Source organism: Carassius gibelio, chromosome B23 (genome assembly GCF_023724105.1).
Source record: "Carassius gibelio isolate Cgi1373 ecotype wild population from Czech Republic chromosome B23, carGib1.2-hapl.c, whole genome shotgun sequence".
In the NCBI taxonomy this organism is placed as follows: Eukaryota; Metazoa; Chordata; class Actinopteri; order Cypriniformes; family Cyprinidae; genus Carassius; species Carassius gibelio.
Genome location: NC_068418.1, coordinates 28,988,677 through 29,004,868, shown reverse-complemented (window position 1 = coordinate 29,004,868; position 16,192 = coordinate 28,988,677). Strand labels below are relative to the sequence as shown.

Below are 16,192 nucleotides of genomic sequence, written 5' to 3'. Positions count from 1 at the left end.
GAGTAAATGAATGTATAGTGATTGTTTAATTCATTTGGTTGTTGTCAATAACATCAGCTGGTGCTGTCTAAACATTTATTTATTATTGTATAAAATGTTTCATTATTAGCAAAGGTACAGATAGTAAAAACAGACTTTGCATTGTTAGAAATTGGCATGGCAGAATCCATTTACAGCACTTGAAGATATTTGTTTTGTTTGAAATGCCCATCACAGAGTTTGGAAAACCATGTTTTTATGTGTCTAAAGGTAGCCTGGTCTGAATCACATGTGGATTTACAAAGTGATATCAAGTTAGATGAAACATGTTTTCCAAGGGGTCAGGATTTAGCTGGTTAGTATACACCAGTTTGACTGCTAGTAGATGCTTAACTATACCATCTGTAACCAAAAATGCATTGACAGCCATTTAAATGAAACTATTTATTTCGTGCAACATATAAATTGCTAATTATTTATTATAGTAGAAGTTTTATTAGTACAGCTGATCAGAGCCATTGCTACTGAGTGAAAGGACGATTATAGGGGCCCACAGCTGAGTGTGTACCCCCGGCGATTTCAAGATGCTCAGGACAGTTAACAGGCCACTGTTGCACATCACATAAGCTTATCATTTGCATGTGTTTTTAAGCCTTGCCAATTTAAACATTCAAAAGAGTTTAAAGCATTCAAGCACTAGATGCTGAGTACTTGCACGCTGTGTTCGGTGTAACCACAGAGACAGTGTTCTAAACACCGAATCGCGCTCTTCTTCGCTTCCACCTGTGCCTGAACAAATACAAATACACACAAATACAAATACATTTGGTTGTGTTTTAAGTGAATGTAAACATTTGAGAAAGAAATTGGATGTGTATCATTATATTGGATGTACCTAACACACCTAATTTACTAGCTGGTGTTGAAGTCCTTAATGTTAATCTAAGAAATGAAATGAGAGAAAATCACTTACTGCTCTTTACTTAATTACTTTGTAGTTTTAACGATAATTAATATATTTAATTTAGACAGTGAAGACTGTTGACTATATACTACAATAATATTTTGCTTTTGGTTATTCGGTTTCTGTACTATAAGCCACTCTTGCTATGATTAGGGTCATTGTCCTGTTAGAAGGTAAACCTTTTGCCCAGTCTGAGGTTCTGAAGGCTCTGGACTGGGTTTTTATTAAGACTATCTCTATATTATGGTGCATATAGCTTTTCTTCTACACTGATGTGTCCCTCAGTCTCTACTACTGAAAAACAGCCCCACAGCAAGGGCCTACTACCAGCACACTTTACTTTAGGGATGGTACTCTGCAGGTGATGAGCAGTGCCTGGTTTCCTTCAAATATGATAATTGGAACTGAGGTTCATCATACCAGAGAATCTTGTATCTCAGAGTCTGAGGTGCTTTTTTTTTGCAAGATATATCTTACCAAAATTGTTTATGTTCCTAAGTGGACACTTCCCCGAAGTGTCCCTTAAGAAGCTTCTTAACACGTTGCCTCTCACGTTCGACGATACAAAGGCGCTGTCCCAAGTGAAGGTGCTGAATTAGTTGGCATCGATTGCTCAGGAATCAATTTTTCACTTCACACAAAGGTCCATTAATTCATTAAGGAAGACAACATGTTCTATGCAAATGAAATATTCCTCAAATTATACCAGTAACATTTATTTTAACATAGTTTAAGTTATCAGTAAAATATAGACTATTAATTAAATTATCAAATGGTCAGTAATATGTTCACACGATATGTTGTGATGGGTAGACGAACCGGGTATCCCTCGCTAATCATCCACCCTCCTTATCCGAATTGAATTGAATTATCCTGTTATGCCACTTGTGACGCTTCTTGACATGGGTTTAACAACTTCTAAAAATTATGTAATACACTTTTATTTTAATGGTAAGGTACTTTACAATCAGAATTGATTGGCAAGCAGCTGCAGTTACTTCTGTTTAATCCCCTCTCTCCCATCTCTCTCCGCTTGTTCACCCACGGCAGAATTGGCCCAGACAAAACTATCATGGGTGCTTCCTGGCCACCTTGCCACCAGGTCGGAGATCACACCGGGCTTAAGTTTTGCCGAATAAAAAAATTGACATGTACTAAACGGCTCCGCGGCCAGCATTGTCTTTTGACACGTTGGATCGCTGCCATAGTTGGTCGCTTACTGGACACCACCATGCTTACCCATTTATAGATCTTAGCCATTTAGAGCCAAATAATTTGCCAGATTTTAATTATCAAAAGTGATTGCCAATATAAATGCTTTAATAACATTACAAAAAAACATAGGCTAATTGCCACTATATTAGTTCTGATAACAAATAAAGTCAACTTCATAAATAGGCCTGTATCCATTGTGAACATATTTTATTATTAGTCTTAAAATGTCCTGTGACGAGTGGGGCGGGGCCGAGAGATGTGGGAACGAGCGAGGCCGGTAGAGTGATTAGGAAATGAACGACACCTGCGACCCACTATCTGTCTCGAGTCCCACAGAGGAGATGGAAGGATATAAAACTGGAGCGACGACAGTGAAGGACGAGAGAGGACCAGGCCTGGGCCTTATTTTATGTTTTGGTTTTTATTTGAGCACACCAGTCGTCCGTGAGGGGCTGGTGCGCTGTTTTGTGTTTATTTTGAATTATTAAAATGTTATTTGATTGTCCGCCGGTTCCCGCCTCCTTCTTCCCGATGATTATGGAGTTTTTAACATTACATGTCCATAACATAAAATCATTGTTGAGCCACAACATTGTCAACATACCATATTTTGACTTGTACTGCGCTGTGCTGATGTCTAAACACAGCTGCACAGTGGTGGTGACTAGCTAAGAGAGAGCTTACGAATGTTCCTGACCAACCGTACAAACGTGTGACTTACAGAAGATATACTAAGCATACGAACATGTAGGGAATCGTGCCATAACTTTAAGAGAGAGGTTAAGGAATAGGTTAAGAACTACTTAGCGATAAGAACGTTTTGGGGAACTGGGCCCAGATCTGTGAAGCGTTGCAGTGATGTTTGTCCTTCTGTAGGTTTCTCCTATCTCCACGTATGATCATGGAGCTCAACTAGAGTGACCATCAGGTTCTTAGTCACCACTCTAGAACGTGGAAAAATGAAGGGGTTTGAATACTTTTGCAAGGCACCGTATATATATATATATATATATATATATATATATATATATGTATATATATATATATATATATATATATGTATATATATATATATATATATATATATATATATATATATATGTATATATATATACATATATATATATGTATATATATATATATATATATATATATGTATATATATATATATATATATATATATATATAGCAGTGAAAATATGTTTTCTTATATAAATATATTTTAACTGAATATGAATTTTAGCATAAAATATATTTTTCTTTTAAACATGCAGATACCCAGATGCCTTCAGAGGTTTCCAGTCAGAGTACTCAAGAATGTTTGATAAACCAGTGTGAATGATTGCTTCTTCATTATTTCAGCTGCATGTGTCCTAACAACCTGTGACCTCTCAAGCAGGCATGATGCCAGAGATCAGCACATTTCACCTGACAGCCACAATCAGCACGGGTATGTGCAGCTGGAAATTACCATTGTCGTTTATGAGGATAATTATTGTAATCTCCTCATACATCAAGCATTACCAGGGTAGTGTATTGGAAATGAGGGGTCTATTATAAGCTTGCTTATGGAACATTTGTCGCTTTATTCATTCTGTCTCTCTCTACCTTGCTCACCCACTTTCTCTTTCTCTTTCTCTCTCTCTTTCTCTTTAAAATAATTAAATAACCATCTCATTCTGTGCCAAAAGGTTTAAATGAAAGGGACTGTAGCATTACAAAGACATTTCAAATTAATTCTGCTCTCAAGGTAATTGGCACATGCGACGGCAACAGGCTTTCAGTGTCACCTGTTGTTTTTTCATCACAAACATCTGCCTGTGGCACATCACAGTTCATATGTCTCAAAATGTCATAGAGCTGTAAATACTTTTTCATATTAGTGTGACTATTCTACTTTTACCTTTAATACATTTGCAATTTTACATCTCTTAGTCATTATCACAACACGCCCAAAAGTGATCAACAATTGGTGTCAAAAAAGTAATTTTATAATATCTTGTCATCTCAGTGTTACTGGATTGTAGTCGCCTGTTAATTTTGTAATATTACAATGACTCTGTGTGTTGATGAATCTGTTTATCAAGATCCAAAATGTACATTGAGGTCTGAGATCACTATAGTAAAAATTCAGTTGTGCAAATTTCAAATTTTGTATATATTCTGTATATACATATATATATAGCATAGTAATTTGAGTGTAAAGCTCAGTTAAATAATTAAAAACATTTTACACAGTTGATTTTTTTTTCATGTGGTATCAGACTTTGGACCCCTCTGTATATTTAAATTAACATACAGTTTGGAAAAAAAACTTTGAAAGCTAAAGCTAGTTTGTTAATAGGATTTTTTTTTTTTTTTTTTCTACAAACCAAAGTTGTGTCTGTCTATACATGCACAAACACATACACAAAAAAATCAATTATTGACGACTGGTCGGAAGGACACATTGCAAAAGCAAGAGTTAATTTGCTGTCAGTTGCTTTCATTTACTGTAAGTTAATTCTGACTTTTATAGTCAACATAAATTCCAGGATTAATCAAATGTTTAATTAATCAAATGTAAATGTGATTACTGCTTTCTTTCTTTTTTTATGTTTTATTGTAAATCTAGTTTTAAGGAGAATAAAAGGATGTCAAGCATGATGACAAAGGTTAACTTTTCTACTGATATGTCTTTAATTCAATAGTTGATACTAACATTTGGCAAAGTAGACAGTGATGAAAACCCAAAGCTCTGTTGTTGTTCAGTGCTGTGTTTGCACAGAGCCGTTTATTCAGCTAGGTCTTTAACCTGGAGGACTTTAGAGTTCTGCAGAGGTGATTAGGACATTTTTTGTGAGATGAACTGAAGACTGTGGGGTTCTGGAATAATGAACAGGTATGCAAAGTGTTCAAATGTGTTCACTGTGGAGTGGGAACAGTTCCCCCCATGTTTCGGTTTAATGTGTTGGGATTGTGAAAGCTTCAATACGTTATTACCTTTTTTTTTTTTTGCTGCTGTTTTAGAGTATCTTTGGCATTCGTCACCCTGCTTCCATTAGCATTTGGCTCACAGCTGACAGGTCTATTTGGAAGCTTCACCTCACCAAACTTCCCAAATGTCTATCCTAACAACAAGCGTATGGTGTGGAATATCACAGGACCAGAGGGGCACAGAATACGCCTCTACTTCACATATTTTAGCATGGAGCCTTCTCATCGCTGCGAATATGACTACGTTCAGGTAAGACGGATCTTAAAACATGGGGAATTTTAAGAAGGAATATATACATATCAAAGTGCATGAGTTACTATTCTAGATTAGACTTTATATTTCAGGATAGTAATTCAATGAAAACATAAGTGAATCTGCAATCAATGCCATCAAGCTTTTATTATATTCATACTACCTGTGGGAAAAGAATTTCCTTATGGTTTGTTTACAAAATAAATGATAATGTATATAATTTAATTAGATATACTTCAATCAATTAAAGTAATTATTTATAATACAATTAATTTAAAAAGAAGTTGGGAGATGTCTTGGAACTGAATAAAAATAACTGCAGTTTTAAATGAGAAAAACTTGAATGCATTCTTTGCCCGTGAAAATCAGTCAGACTTCAATCAGGAATCTGTTAGATGATTGACTGAAATGTCAACAAGGTTTAACCTTGTTAGTAAAGTTCAGTCCATTTCAGATAAAAAAAAAAAAAATCCCCCTAAGAACCTACAATCATTTCAAAATCAGCTTTAATGTATGTAAATATATATATTTTCTTGATCTATAAGTGCACAAAGGTGGTATAATGTAAATTTAAGATTAGAGCTTTATCATTAAACTGCACCATTTGCCAGATTATAGCAGAATACTCATGTTAAACATTTGATTTAACCTCTCTATCATGAAATGAAATGCACAATATGACTGCTGCATAGTTCTTAATGAAGTTCCTAGCATGCTTGTTATTTGCAATAAAGGATACCAATTTGTGCTTGTAATAATTACTACGTACTTGCCGAAACTTTCCAGGTGTTCACAGAAGGAAATGACACAGTCCGGTTCTGTGGTGAAGCAGAGAAAAATTACGGTGATGCACCCAAAAACACCATGATCTATTCTGCCACCAACACCATGTCCGTGCTCTTCAGATCAGATTACTCCAACGAGGACCGATTCACAGGCTTCCAGGCATTTTATTCCACCGAAGGTGATGGAAACAATACATTTATAGCATGACTATCTCTCTCACGGCATGATTGTTCCTCTCTTTTACTGTCACCTCTTGCTGTAAAGGTTTAGGTTTAAATTAGCTATAAAATAAATGCATTTAATATGATATTTTAAAAAATCTAATATTTACTTTTTTTAAAGTTTATAATATTGTATATTTTCTTCTCAAATTAAACATTATATATTATACACAGTATATATATATATATATATATATATATATATATATATATATATATATATATATATATATATATATATATATATACTGTGTATATATAATCTATATATACCATTTGATCATAGATGTGATCTTAGTGGAAGCCCAGATTGTTGCTAAACGGCCTCTTTTTACTCTTTACAGACATTGATGAGTGCCTGAGCACTGTGGATGGAGAGCCTGTGTGTGACCATAATTGCCATAATTATGTGGGGGGCTTTTACTGCACTTGCAGATTGGGATACCAACTCCACGCTAATAAAAGACACTGCCCTGGTAAGACACCAGATACCAGTAAAGATTAAACCTCTGGTCGGTAGATTTTCTGTTCATTGATTATAAAATATATTGGCCATTTTGTAATATTTTGTACATGCTCATTTTCACCAAAAAAAAAAAAAAATGTTTGTTGCTATAAATGTATTATAAATAGCATGTTAAGCACTGACACACTGAGATTCTATGCATGTTGACTGCCTGTGCATTACCGCTACAACTGTTGTATTCTCTCATAGTAAACTGTTGTAGTAGCAAACTACTTCCATCATTTTTCTATTAACTGTCTATGAAAAATAATTACATTATATTATTATATAGTATATTAAACCATAACATTTAAGTAAGAGCTTTAAATACCTGTTTTTGTCTTGTCTTGTCACATTTCAAATTTAATTTTGTGTTAATTGTCTCACAGTTTCCATGCAATTGCACTGCATCAGAAATTGTGGTTGTCAATGAAGATAAACACAAAAGTGATTGTGCATAGATTCCATTACTGGTTACCTGATTGATACAAACTCTTTGATTGTGAAACTAAAAGCTCTCTTAAAGGGATAGTTCACAATTGTGTCATCATTTAATCGCCCTCATTGATTTTGTTTCTAAACTTGTATGACTTTATTTCACAAAACACAAAAGAAGAACTTTAAAAACTCAATGTTTCAATCTGCATACAATAAAAACAACATTGGACTCCATATACATTCATTGTATGGATACTAAAATATAGATTTTGGGTGTTCCACAGGACAAAGGAAATGAGAAGGATTTAGAAAAACATAATGCTTTTTAAAGCATAATCTTTGTGAAGCGACCTTGCACTTTAAAAAATAAAACAGATTATTATAATCACAATTTAATTCAATTGTTGACAATTTATTATAGTACTTTTATTACTGATCTTGATCTGTATCCAGTAACAAATGCATAAATGAGCATGCATAAATGTCTCTTTGTCTGTAATCTTATCTATGATAATACATTATAATATCTAACATGTATTAACATAATATTTTAAGGAAATATTGTCATACAGCTCAATACTGATTTATGCTCCAGTAGGGACTCTGTGCATCACAGACCTGTTGAAACGGCGGTCACAGCAGCAGGCTGGGCAGCCACGGCTCACCACACACAATCTATCAGCCCTGTCAACAGCTCTTGATTGAGCTAGCATAGCATATAATCGAGTCACAAAATAGAGGTTTGTTATATCATCGATAGGCTGGCCGCAACTAACTGCATGGCATTTTTTCATGTAAGCAAGGCTTGTGTAGGGTTTCGAATAGACAAATGTACATTTTCGACTTCCCCACAGGTTGTGAAAACTTTTGGCAGGAATTGATTAGTCCCTAAAACCTCGTCATGTAAAGTGCTAATGTTAACTGTGGTTCTGGACAGCGCTAACTGGCTTTAGCCTGAAGTTTGCTTCTGAAACAGACTCATGATACAGTGGGCAGCGTCTCACTAGTCTGCCTGTATAAAGCAGTTGATCTCTGTCACTCTAAGCGAGTCCAGGTTAATTACCATTGGTTCCTGAGGGAACAGTGTTATAGGAATCAGTTGATAATTGATACCTGTTTCGAGCTGTATGCTGTGCTAATGGTGGGTAATTAATCACAATTACCAGCCTAGACATGCCTCTTAATTGTTTTTCTTTGCAACATCACATCATATTGCGCAGAAGGGACGACAGAAACAATGACTTGTGTCTGAATCATTTAATCATATGAGTTAGTATACCTTTGCCCTTCTCAACTGAAATTCCCCATTTATCACAATTATTTGTAGCATCTGCACTTGTTGGGTCCATTTATTAAATTAATAGTTTGGCCAAAAATAAAAATCCTGTCATCGTTTACTCAACCTCAATGTTCCAAACCTGTATAATGTTCTCTCCTTGGTGGATACATTTGATCTAAATGTGATTTATGCGATATTCCAAGTCTTCTGAAGTCATTTGGTAGCTTTGTGTGAGAAATATTCACTGAAAATCTTCCCGTTCACTTGAAAACCGCTATTATTGGAGCATTAAATCAGTGAGTAAGTTCTTGAGTGATTCATTCAGACTGAATCAGATGATTTGTTTAAAAGATTTAAATCAAAAGATTCATTTGTTCCCGATTCAGCCATAACTGCTTCTTTCATGAATTTGCTTTGGTGTATGTAAAGAGTTGCCATGAATAATAGTGTTTTAGTAAATGTTGCTTTTATAACAAATTATTATTTTGAAACTTTTACTGTACTTTTGCATCCTTTAAAGCCATCCCGTAGTTTAAACAGTAGAGCATTGTGCTAGCAACACAAAGGTCATGGGTTCAATCCTCAGGGAAAACAAGAACTAATTAAACATGAACTAATTAAAAGTTGCTTTGGATAAAAGCATCTGCCAAATGCATACATGCAAAAATAAATGCATAAAGCTCCAATCCCCATTGATTTTAATGGCATGGGGAAAAAAAGCAAACAAGAAAGTTTTCAAAATTTCTTCTTTTGTGTTCCGTGAAAGAAAGTCAGTCAAATATGTCTGCTGCATCCTGATGTTGATGATGGAATTTTTATGTTTTAGGTGAACTATTCCTAGATCTGTTGAAGTGCTGTGCTCACAAATAAACAGGCACAATTGAATATATATGTCTTGTTATTCTATCTGAAATTTAATTAACTACCAATAGATTTTTCAATCATAAATCTATCAAAGCATGAGTCCTAAATACATTTAATAATACACAGTTTAGTTGGCAATAGCATGCAGTGAATATAAACAGCAATAATCTGAGGCATCTTGCAATTCTTGCATCTTGAGTAAAGATGTTCATTTATATGCTGTGTCTTTTCACAAATTACTTATTCATGTCAACAGCATAAAAGCTAAAATAATAGCAACCTGAATTTACTGCCTGAAAATTGCACTGCAGTGACTATTTCTATCTGACAAGTGTTTTTGCTAGTAAAAAAGTTTGTATTTGACAAAGTTGCCAAAATTGCCACACATCTAATGTTTGTAACTGTTCATAAATGTCACTCTGAAAAGCCATTTATCTGACCATTTTACAGGTGGAAAGGTTTATTTACTTCTGAGCGTCCCAAATCAATGTTGCAATTTCCTGCAGCCCTCAGTGTTAAATGTGGCATGGATAGTTGTGTTAACCATATGTGTGTGTGCTTTTGACAATTCCCAGTGGGTGTGAAAATGCATTGTTCCCCCCACTGTAGCTGAGTGTAGTGGGCAGGTGTTTCAGGAGAGGTCAGGAGAACTGAGCAGTCCAGAGTACCCAGGTGTTTACCCCAAGATGAGCCGGTGTGATTACACTATCAGTTTGATGGAAGGCTTCCAAGTGACCCTTGACTTCCAGGACGTATTTGATGTGGAGACTCATCCTGAAATCCACTGCCCTTATGACATCCTCAAGGTTGGTCATTTCACAATCAACAAACACTGACAGCACTCCAGCTAGAATGGTAATTCAAACTTTAAACAACAGCCATAATAATATGTGTGTGCATGTGTGTGGCACTTTAATGGGGTCCTTTGGGAACACTCTCTATTATAAAATAGGGATTGAAGAGTCAACCAAGCTTTATGAGAAGAATTTAAAGACCCACATTACATGGTTTTGCTTAGATTATATGGAACAGTTCACATTCCAGTTTTTTGGAACAACATGAATGACAGAATTTTTCATTTATAGCGTGGGTCAGTTTGACTAATTGTTTGGGTCATTGAAAATACTGGCTAACCTATGATGTTTTTCTTGACATTTTATGACCTTTTCTCATTTAGGGCCATGAACATGCCTGGAAAGTGTCAAAACTCTGATGTGTTGTGGAATATGTTTTAAAAAAAATCTATTATGAATTGTTAAAGGCAGCTGCATGGACCTTTCATTTCTGACCTTTGGGAAAGCATGCAGAACAAGTGCTTTTTACATTTTCTGTTAAAAAAGTTAAAATGGTGTTTCAAAAAATGCCTATAACACTGTTAATATTTACAGTTTATAAGACAATTGTTAAGAATGGATGTTTAATTTAGTTAACATAATTACATACAATAGGTTCTCACGTTTTTTGGGAACATCTGAGAAATATTCATGCTTAAATTTTGCTATTTTTAACAATTTTTTTATAGTGTGATTTTTGTGTGACCCCCATCATAAAATACAAAGATTTTAATATAATACAACTATTAGTATATGTAATATATTAATATAATATATGTTTCATAGAATCCCCACAAAGAGTCATGTGTATATATATATACATATAAATGTATGTATACTGAGCTATATTCTATAGCTGAAGGAAGACTGTTTACAGTACAAGTACTGTTTGAAGAGAAATATAATATGCCTTCTAGTGTCCTTGTTGGGTGTTAAGAAAGATTGATTTTAGAGTGGTTTACACACATAAGATTGGCTCTCCATGAAAATAAGCATGAGAAGTGTTTAAGAGTGTTTACTTTCAGCACTGATTTTTATGCTCTGCATCAAAGCTCATTTGATCTTAATGGCTAAATCCAATCCCTTTTTATGGTGTTTAACAGCTTGTTATAACTCCAGTCTTTCAGTTTAGCTTTTTTACCCCCCTCAGCAATAGTGTTAAGCATCAGACTACTCCACTAATCACTGACCTGAAGGCTGTTGAATACATAATGTATGCTCTCTCATGGCCTCCACAACCGCCTATTATTTCTCCTCACCCTCCCACCTCCCAAGAGTCTTGTTTATCTGTTGCCATTTGTATACACTGACAATTCAAACTGTTTGTTTTTTGTGTGTAAGATCACTGCAGGTGGAAGGGAGTACGGCCCATTTTGTGGCAAGACCCCACCAAGAAAAATAGAGACGGGAACTCACAAAGTGCATGTGACCTTCCGCTCAGATCACTCGGGGAAAAACAAAGGCTGGAAGATCAAGTATACCAGCACAGGTAGTTTACAACACCCTTTTCTCTTCCGTTATTCGATATGTAAAAACTAAGAAAAAATACATTACACTTTTTTCTGCAAAGAAATGTCCACAAATCAGAGAATCTCAACAAGACAAATGTAGCTCTCAAGCACCCGCCTACTCCTATAAAGCACAGTGTTGTGCAAAAAAATTGTATAAAATGATGAATAATGTGAACGCTACCAAAAAAAAAAAGTTTTGGAGCAGGGATTCATATCTGATGGCTGTCTAAAAAGACATTTTGTACATGATGCATTAAGAATAACATTTAAATGACAGGTTTTCCAGCATGTATGTATTCATTACCAGTGCTGACTGTTCTCTGCTCTCATAGCACAGCCATGTCCAAACCCTGTGGCTCCTCAACACGGAAGTATTCAGCCCCAGAAGCCTCAGTACATCATGACGGACACTTTCAATGTCACGTGTGATCTGGGCTATGAGTTAAATCTGGTAACCTTTTACTTTCTCGAAGATTTGAGAAAAGAGGCTTAGTATGCTATTAATGGACTTAAAAGTGACTTTTTGCATCTTTAGGGGGAAGAAGCTTTGCCCTTTTATCAAGCCACATGCCTGAAGGGTGGATTTTGGAATGGGCCAATGCCTCGCTGCATCAGTAAGTTGTTCAACATTTCCAGATAAGCATGAAGTGTGTATAATCATCAATGGGGGTTTACTTACGTACCAAAGAGGAGGTACGTTTTCAGTGAGTTGAAGTGAGTGAAAGCCTTACTGTGATGAAATAGTGATGAAACTTAGAACGGAAAGCATATTTTCCATGAAAAAAAATGCATTTGGTTAAATCTATGACAAAGTAAAGCTTAACACTACAATAATAATAATACCTTTTTTTCATTCTTTGCATGAAAAACCTAATAATGCAAGTAAATTAAAAACAAAACATTAGAAACAAAATGATGTGACTTGTTTTTAGAGAAATAATTTTTGTATTTATGTATTTATTTAAATTAGCTTTTTTAAGTAACTTAAAAAATTGTTAAATGGTTGCTGATTAAATTAAATATTCATAAAAATACAGGAGTATGAAAAAAACAACTGGTATAGGACTGATAGGACCCTTTTAAAATATTTTGGAGGTCAAAATTCAAAATTTTATGTTGACGTGAACTGAATGTGTTTTAGTTGAACCAACTGAACATTTTCAATGCAACGATCAACATAAAACACTCCCGTATATTTTTGTGTACAAGGTTAAAAGTGTTTAAATGTAAGGAAAGAACAAACAGAAATAACAGAAAGACTTTGTCAACTTTGAAAGTATCAATTTCAAATTCAATTAACAGTAAACAGAATTTTACCAGAATTACCAGACTCTCAAGGTAAAATACTGATATGCTTTCACCAACATTGACAATCGTTGTGTCTATAAACTGTGTCAATGACCAAATATCCCTATTTTGCAGTTGTTGATTGTGGAGATCCTGTAGAAGTGTGTAATTCAAGTGTGAAATTCACCACCACCACATATAAATCTGTGCTCAAGTATTCATGCAATGAATTCTACACACTGAAGGAAGGAACAAATGGTAATGGGCAAGTTGTAGTGTTTGAATAGCAATACATTGTACAACAGATCCATCATCACTGGAGGTTTACAGTATGGAGGAGCCTTAATCTTTTTCTCTCTGAAACCAGGAGTGTATACCTGTTCACACGACGGCTACTGGAGAGATGCGCTGGGTGGAAAAATACATCAGATATGTTCACCCAGTGAGTTTAATGTATATTGTTTGTCAGTTTTATTACGTCAAACATATGGACACATTTGACTATTTTTCATGATCTTAAAAAACTGCTGCTCAAAAAGGCCAAAGCTCAAATGAGTTCTGTAGACAAATATAAATTGTAAATACTTTTGAATTCCTTTACAAAACAAAAATTATTTTATATAAGTTCAGAAAAGTTTTTTCAAAATCCTGAGAGTGTGCAGAGCTGCAATCTAAAGTGGGGTGACTCAGACTCAAATATAGGAATATTTTGATTATTTATTTATTTATTTATACAACCCAATTCAGTATTTCCATTTCATTTAATTTCGAATTTTTCTTTTCTTTTTTTTTTTTTTGTATGCGAATAACCAGAATTCCCAGTACAGTCTTGGAAAACCTGCATTTATGAAGAAGGCTAACTGTAAAGTGTGATTTGCAAAAGTCATGTAAATGATTAAAATCTTAACTCCATGAGCATTTTTATAATGAATGTGCTTTTCTCTCTCTCTCTCTCTCTCTCTCTTTTTTGTTTTGTTTTTTGTTTTGTTTTGCAGAGCTCTAAAATAATTTACAGAAATTGTGATTAAATTTTTAAAAATCCAGTAAAGCAGCTGGGACAAGTCTTAATAAGGCCTTGGAAAATTGTCAAAAAAGGTTGAGAACCATTAGTTTGGTTGTTCTAAAATGTGGAAAATAGCAATAATTAAAATAAAATAAGCAATTTCCAATGTCCACTTTTTTTTTTTACTTATATTTTATATCAGTGTCATTTCTCTGTTTGATTTGCAATGTCGTATGTGGAAAAAAATAACTAAATAAATAAAGATATATATAAAAATGGAGTAAATACGGATTTGGTGTTTGCTGTGTTTCAGTTTGTGGCCAGCCTGAGCTCAAGCTGTCTAAGGTGATTGGCGGGGAGAATGCAAAAAAGAATGAGATTCCCTGGCAGGTCATGATACGAAAGGGCCAGCGGTTCATTGGTGGAGCTTCTCTTGTTTCAGACAACTGGGTCCTCACTGCTGCCCATGTTCTGAAAAGCTTCACAGATACTTCCAACCTGCAGCTGAAGATGGGCATAGTCACACAACAGGACACCGAGGCTGTAGTTGGCATTCCGCAGAAAATCTTCATTCACCCTCTGTACCATCACGATGATATTAACTTCAACCATGACATTGCCCTGATTAAACTGGAGCACAAGGTACCTGTCAGTAAAGCCGTCATGCCTGTGTGTTTGCCTGGGACGGAAGAACGGTTTGTTTTGAAGGCTAATGACGTCGGGAAGGTGTCTGGATGGGGTGTGTCAAATATAAACAGACCCAGGTTATACACCAGTAATCTCCAGTACGTACTTTTGCCCATCACTGATTTCGAAGACTGTAAGGCTAAATATGATGCCACAGTGACAGATAAAGGCAAACTAGTAGTGACAGAGAACATGATTTGTGCTGGGATTTCTGATGGAGGAAAAGACTCCTGCCAGGGGGACAGTGGAGGGCCCTATGCGTTTTTTGACACACAGAGTACAAGTTGGTTCATAGGCGGTATTGTGTCATGGGGTCACGGATGTGCCCAGCCTGGGTATTATGGGGTGTATACTAAAGTGAGCAACTATCTTTCATGGATAGAAGAAATCATGTCCAAAAACAGCTGAACAGTGTTGAAATGTTTGACTTTGATCTGATATGAATTTATTATTGACCAAATTATCTTTACCATAGCAGCTTTTCATGTGATAGTCATAGACTTTTTTTTTTTTTTTTTTTTTTTTGGTGTTGTTTTATTCATCTTTTTTTGTGTAGCATTTTGGTTGGCCTTTGCTGTTTGTAAATGTGCTATATAAATAAACTAGAGGCACAACATTTTGGGCATTTTTGATGTTATTAATATTATAATAGGACAGATCAGAGCTGACAGGAAGTAAAGTGGGAGAGAGATGGGGGGGGGTTGTGTATGGTGACGGAATCGGGAAACGTTCCCGAGTAAATATACAAAAATAACTTGATCATAACTGTAATTTAAAGTATATTTATTAAGTTACATAAAAAATCTAAAAACAAAAGACACCAGAGGGTGTGCTATATTATGAATTATTTTACATTGCTTCATTTTATTTTCTGTAGTCAAAGAATGAAATGAGTTGCTCATACAGAGTTACTTGTTTCATTTTCATAAAGCAACTGTTGTTAATGCAGAGGTGTTTGTTTAAAAGTCAAGTTAGCTCAGGCATCATGATTTACAGTCTTTTTATGCATTATGCATCTGATCTCAAAGTTACTCTTATTGTCTTCTGTCAACGGGGACCGGAGGGTCTCTCCAGCCCCGTGCAATTACCTCTCCGGTGCTATTTTGGCCCAGCAGAGTTCTAATCATTCTCAAGCCTACTTAAACTTGTGTTGTATCACATGAACTAGAAGCATGAATAGATAAACAACTGAAAGTTTACTGCAAAGGCTGCTTGCATTCAGAACAACATCTCATACCAACATTTACCATTTAAATGTCTATCTAAACGCAAACAAATGTATTGCCTGGGGTTTGAACTCCTACGCATTTTTAACATTGCACTAAAGACATGAATTAGCAAGCATCACTTTTTCATCCGAAGTGTACTTTTGCTTTACTAAGTGATCATTT

The 16,192-nt window shown here is 35.1% G+C and overlaps 1 protein-coding gene across 1 annotated transcript; it reads left to right on the top strand.

Annotated features, from left to right (window-relative positions):
• Window positions 1-4,891: 4,891 nt before the first annotated feature.
• Window positions 4,892-15,417, top strand: LOC128012183 (mannan-binding lectin serine protease 2-like). Its single transcript, XM_052595254.1, has 11 exons — window positions 4,892-5,039; window positions 5,168-5,384; window positions 6,174-6,351; window positions 6,739-6,870; window positions 10,090-10,286; window positions 11,655-11,802; window positions 12,157-12,275; window positions 12,360-12,438; window positions 13,247-13,369; window positions 13,479-13,553; window positions 14,428-15,417. Exons 1-11 carry the CDS (start codon window positions 5,032-5,034, stop codon window positions 15,207-15,209), a joined length of 2,058 nt encoding a protein of 685 aa, XP_052451214.1. The 5' UTR covers window positions 4,892-5,031; the 3' UTR covers window positions 15,210-15,417.
• The last annotated feature ends 775 nt before the right edge of the window (window positions 15,418-16,192 follow it).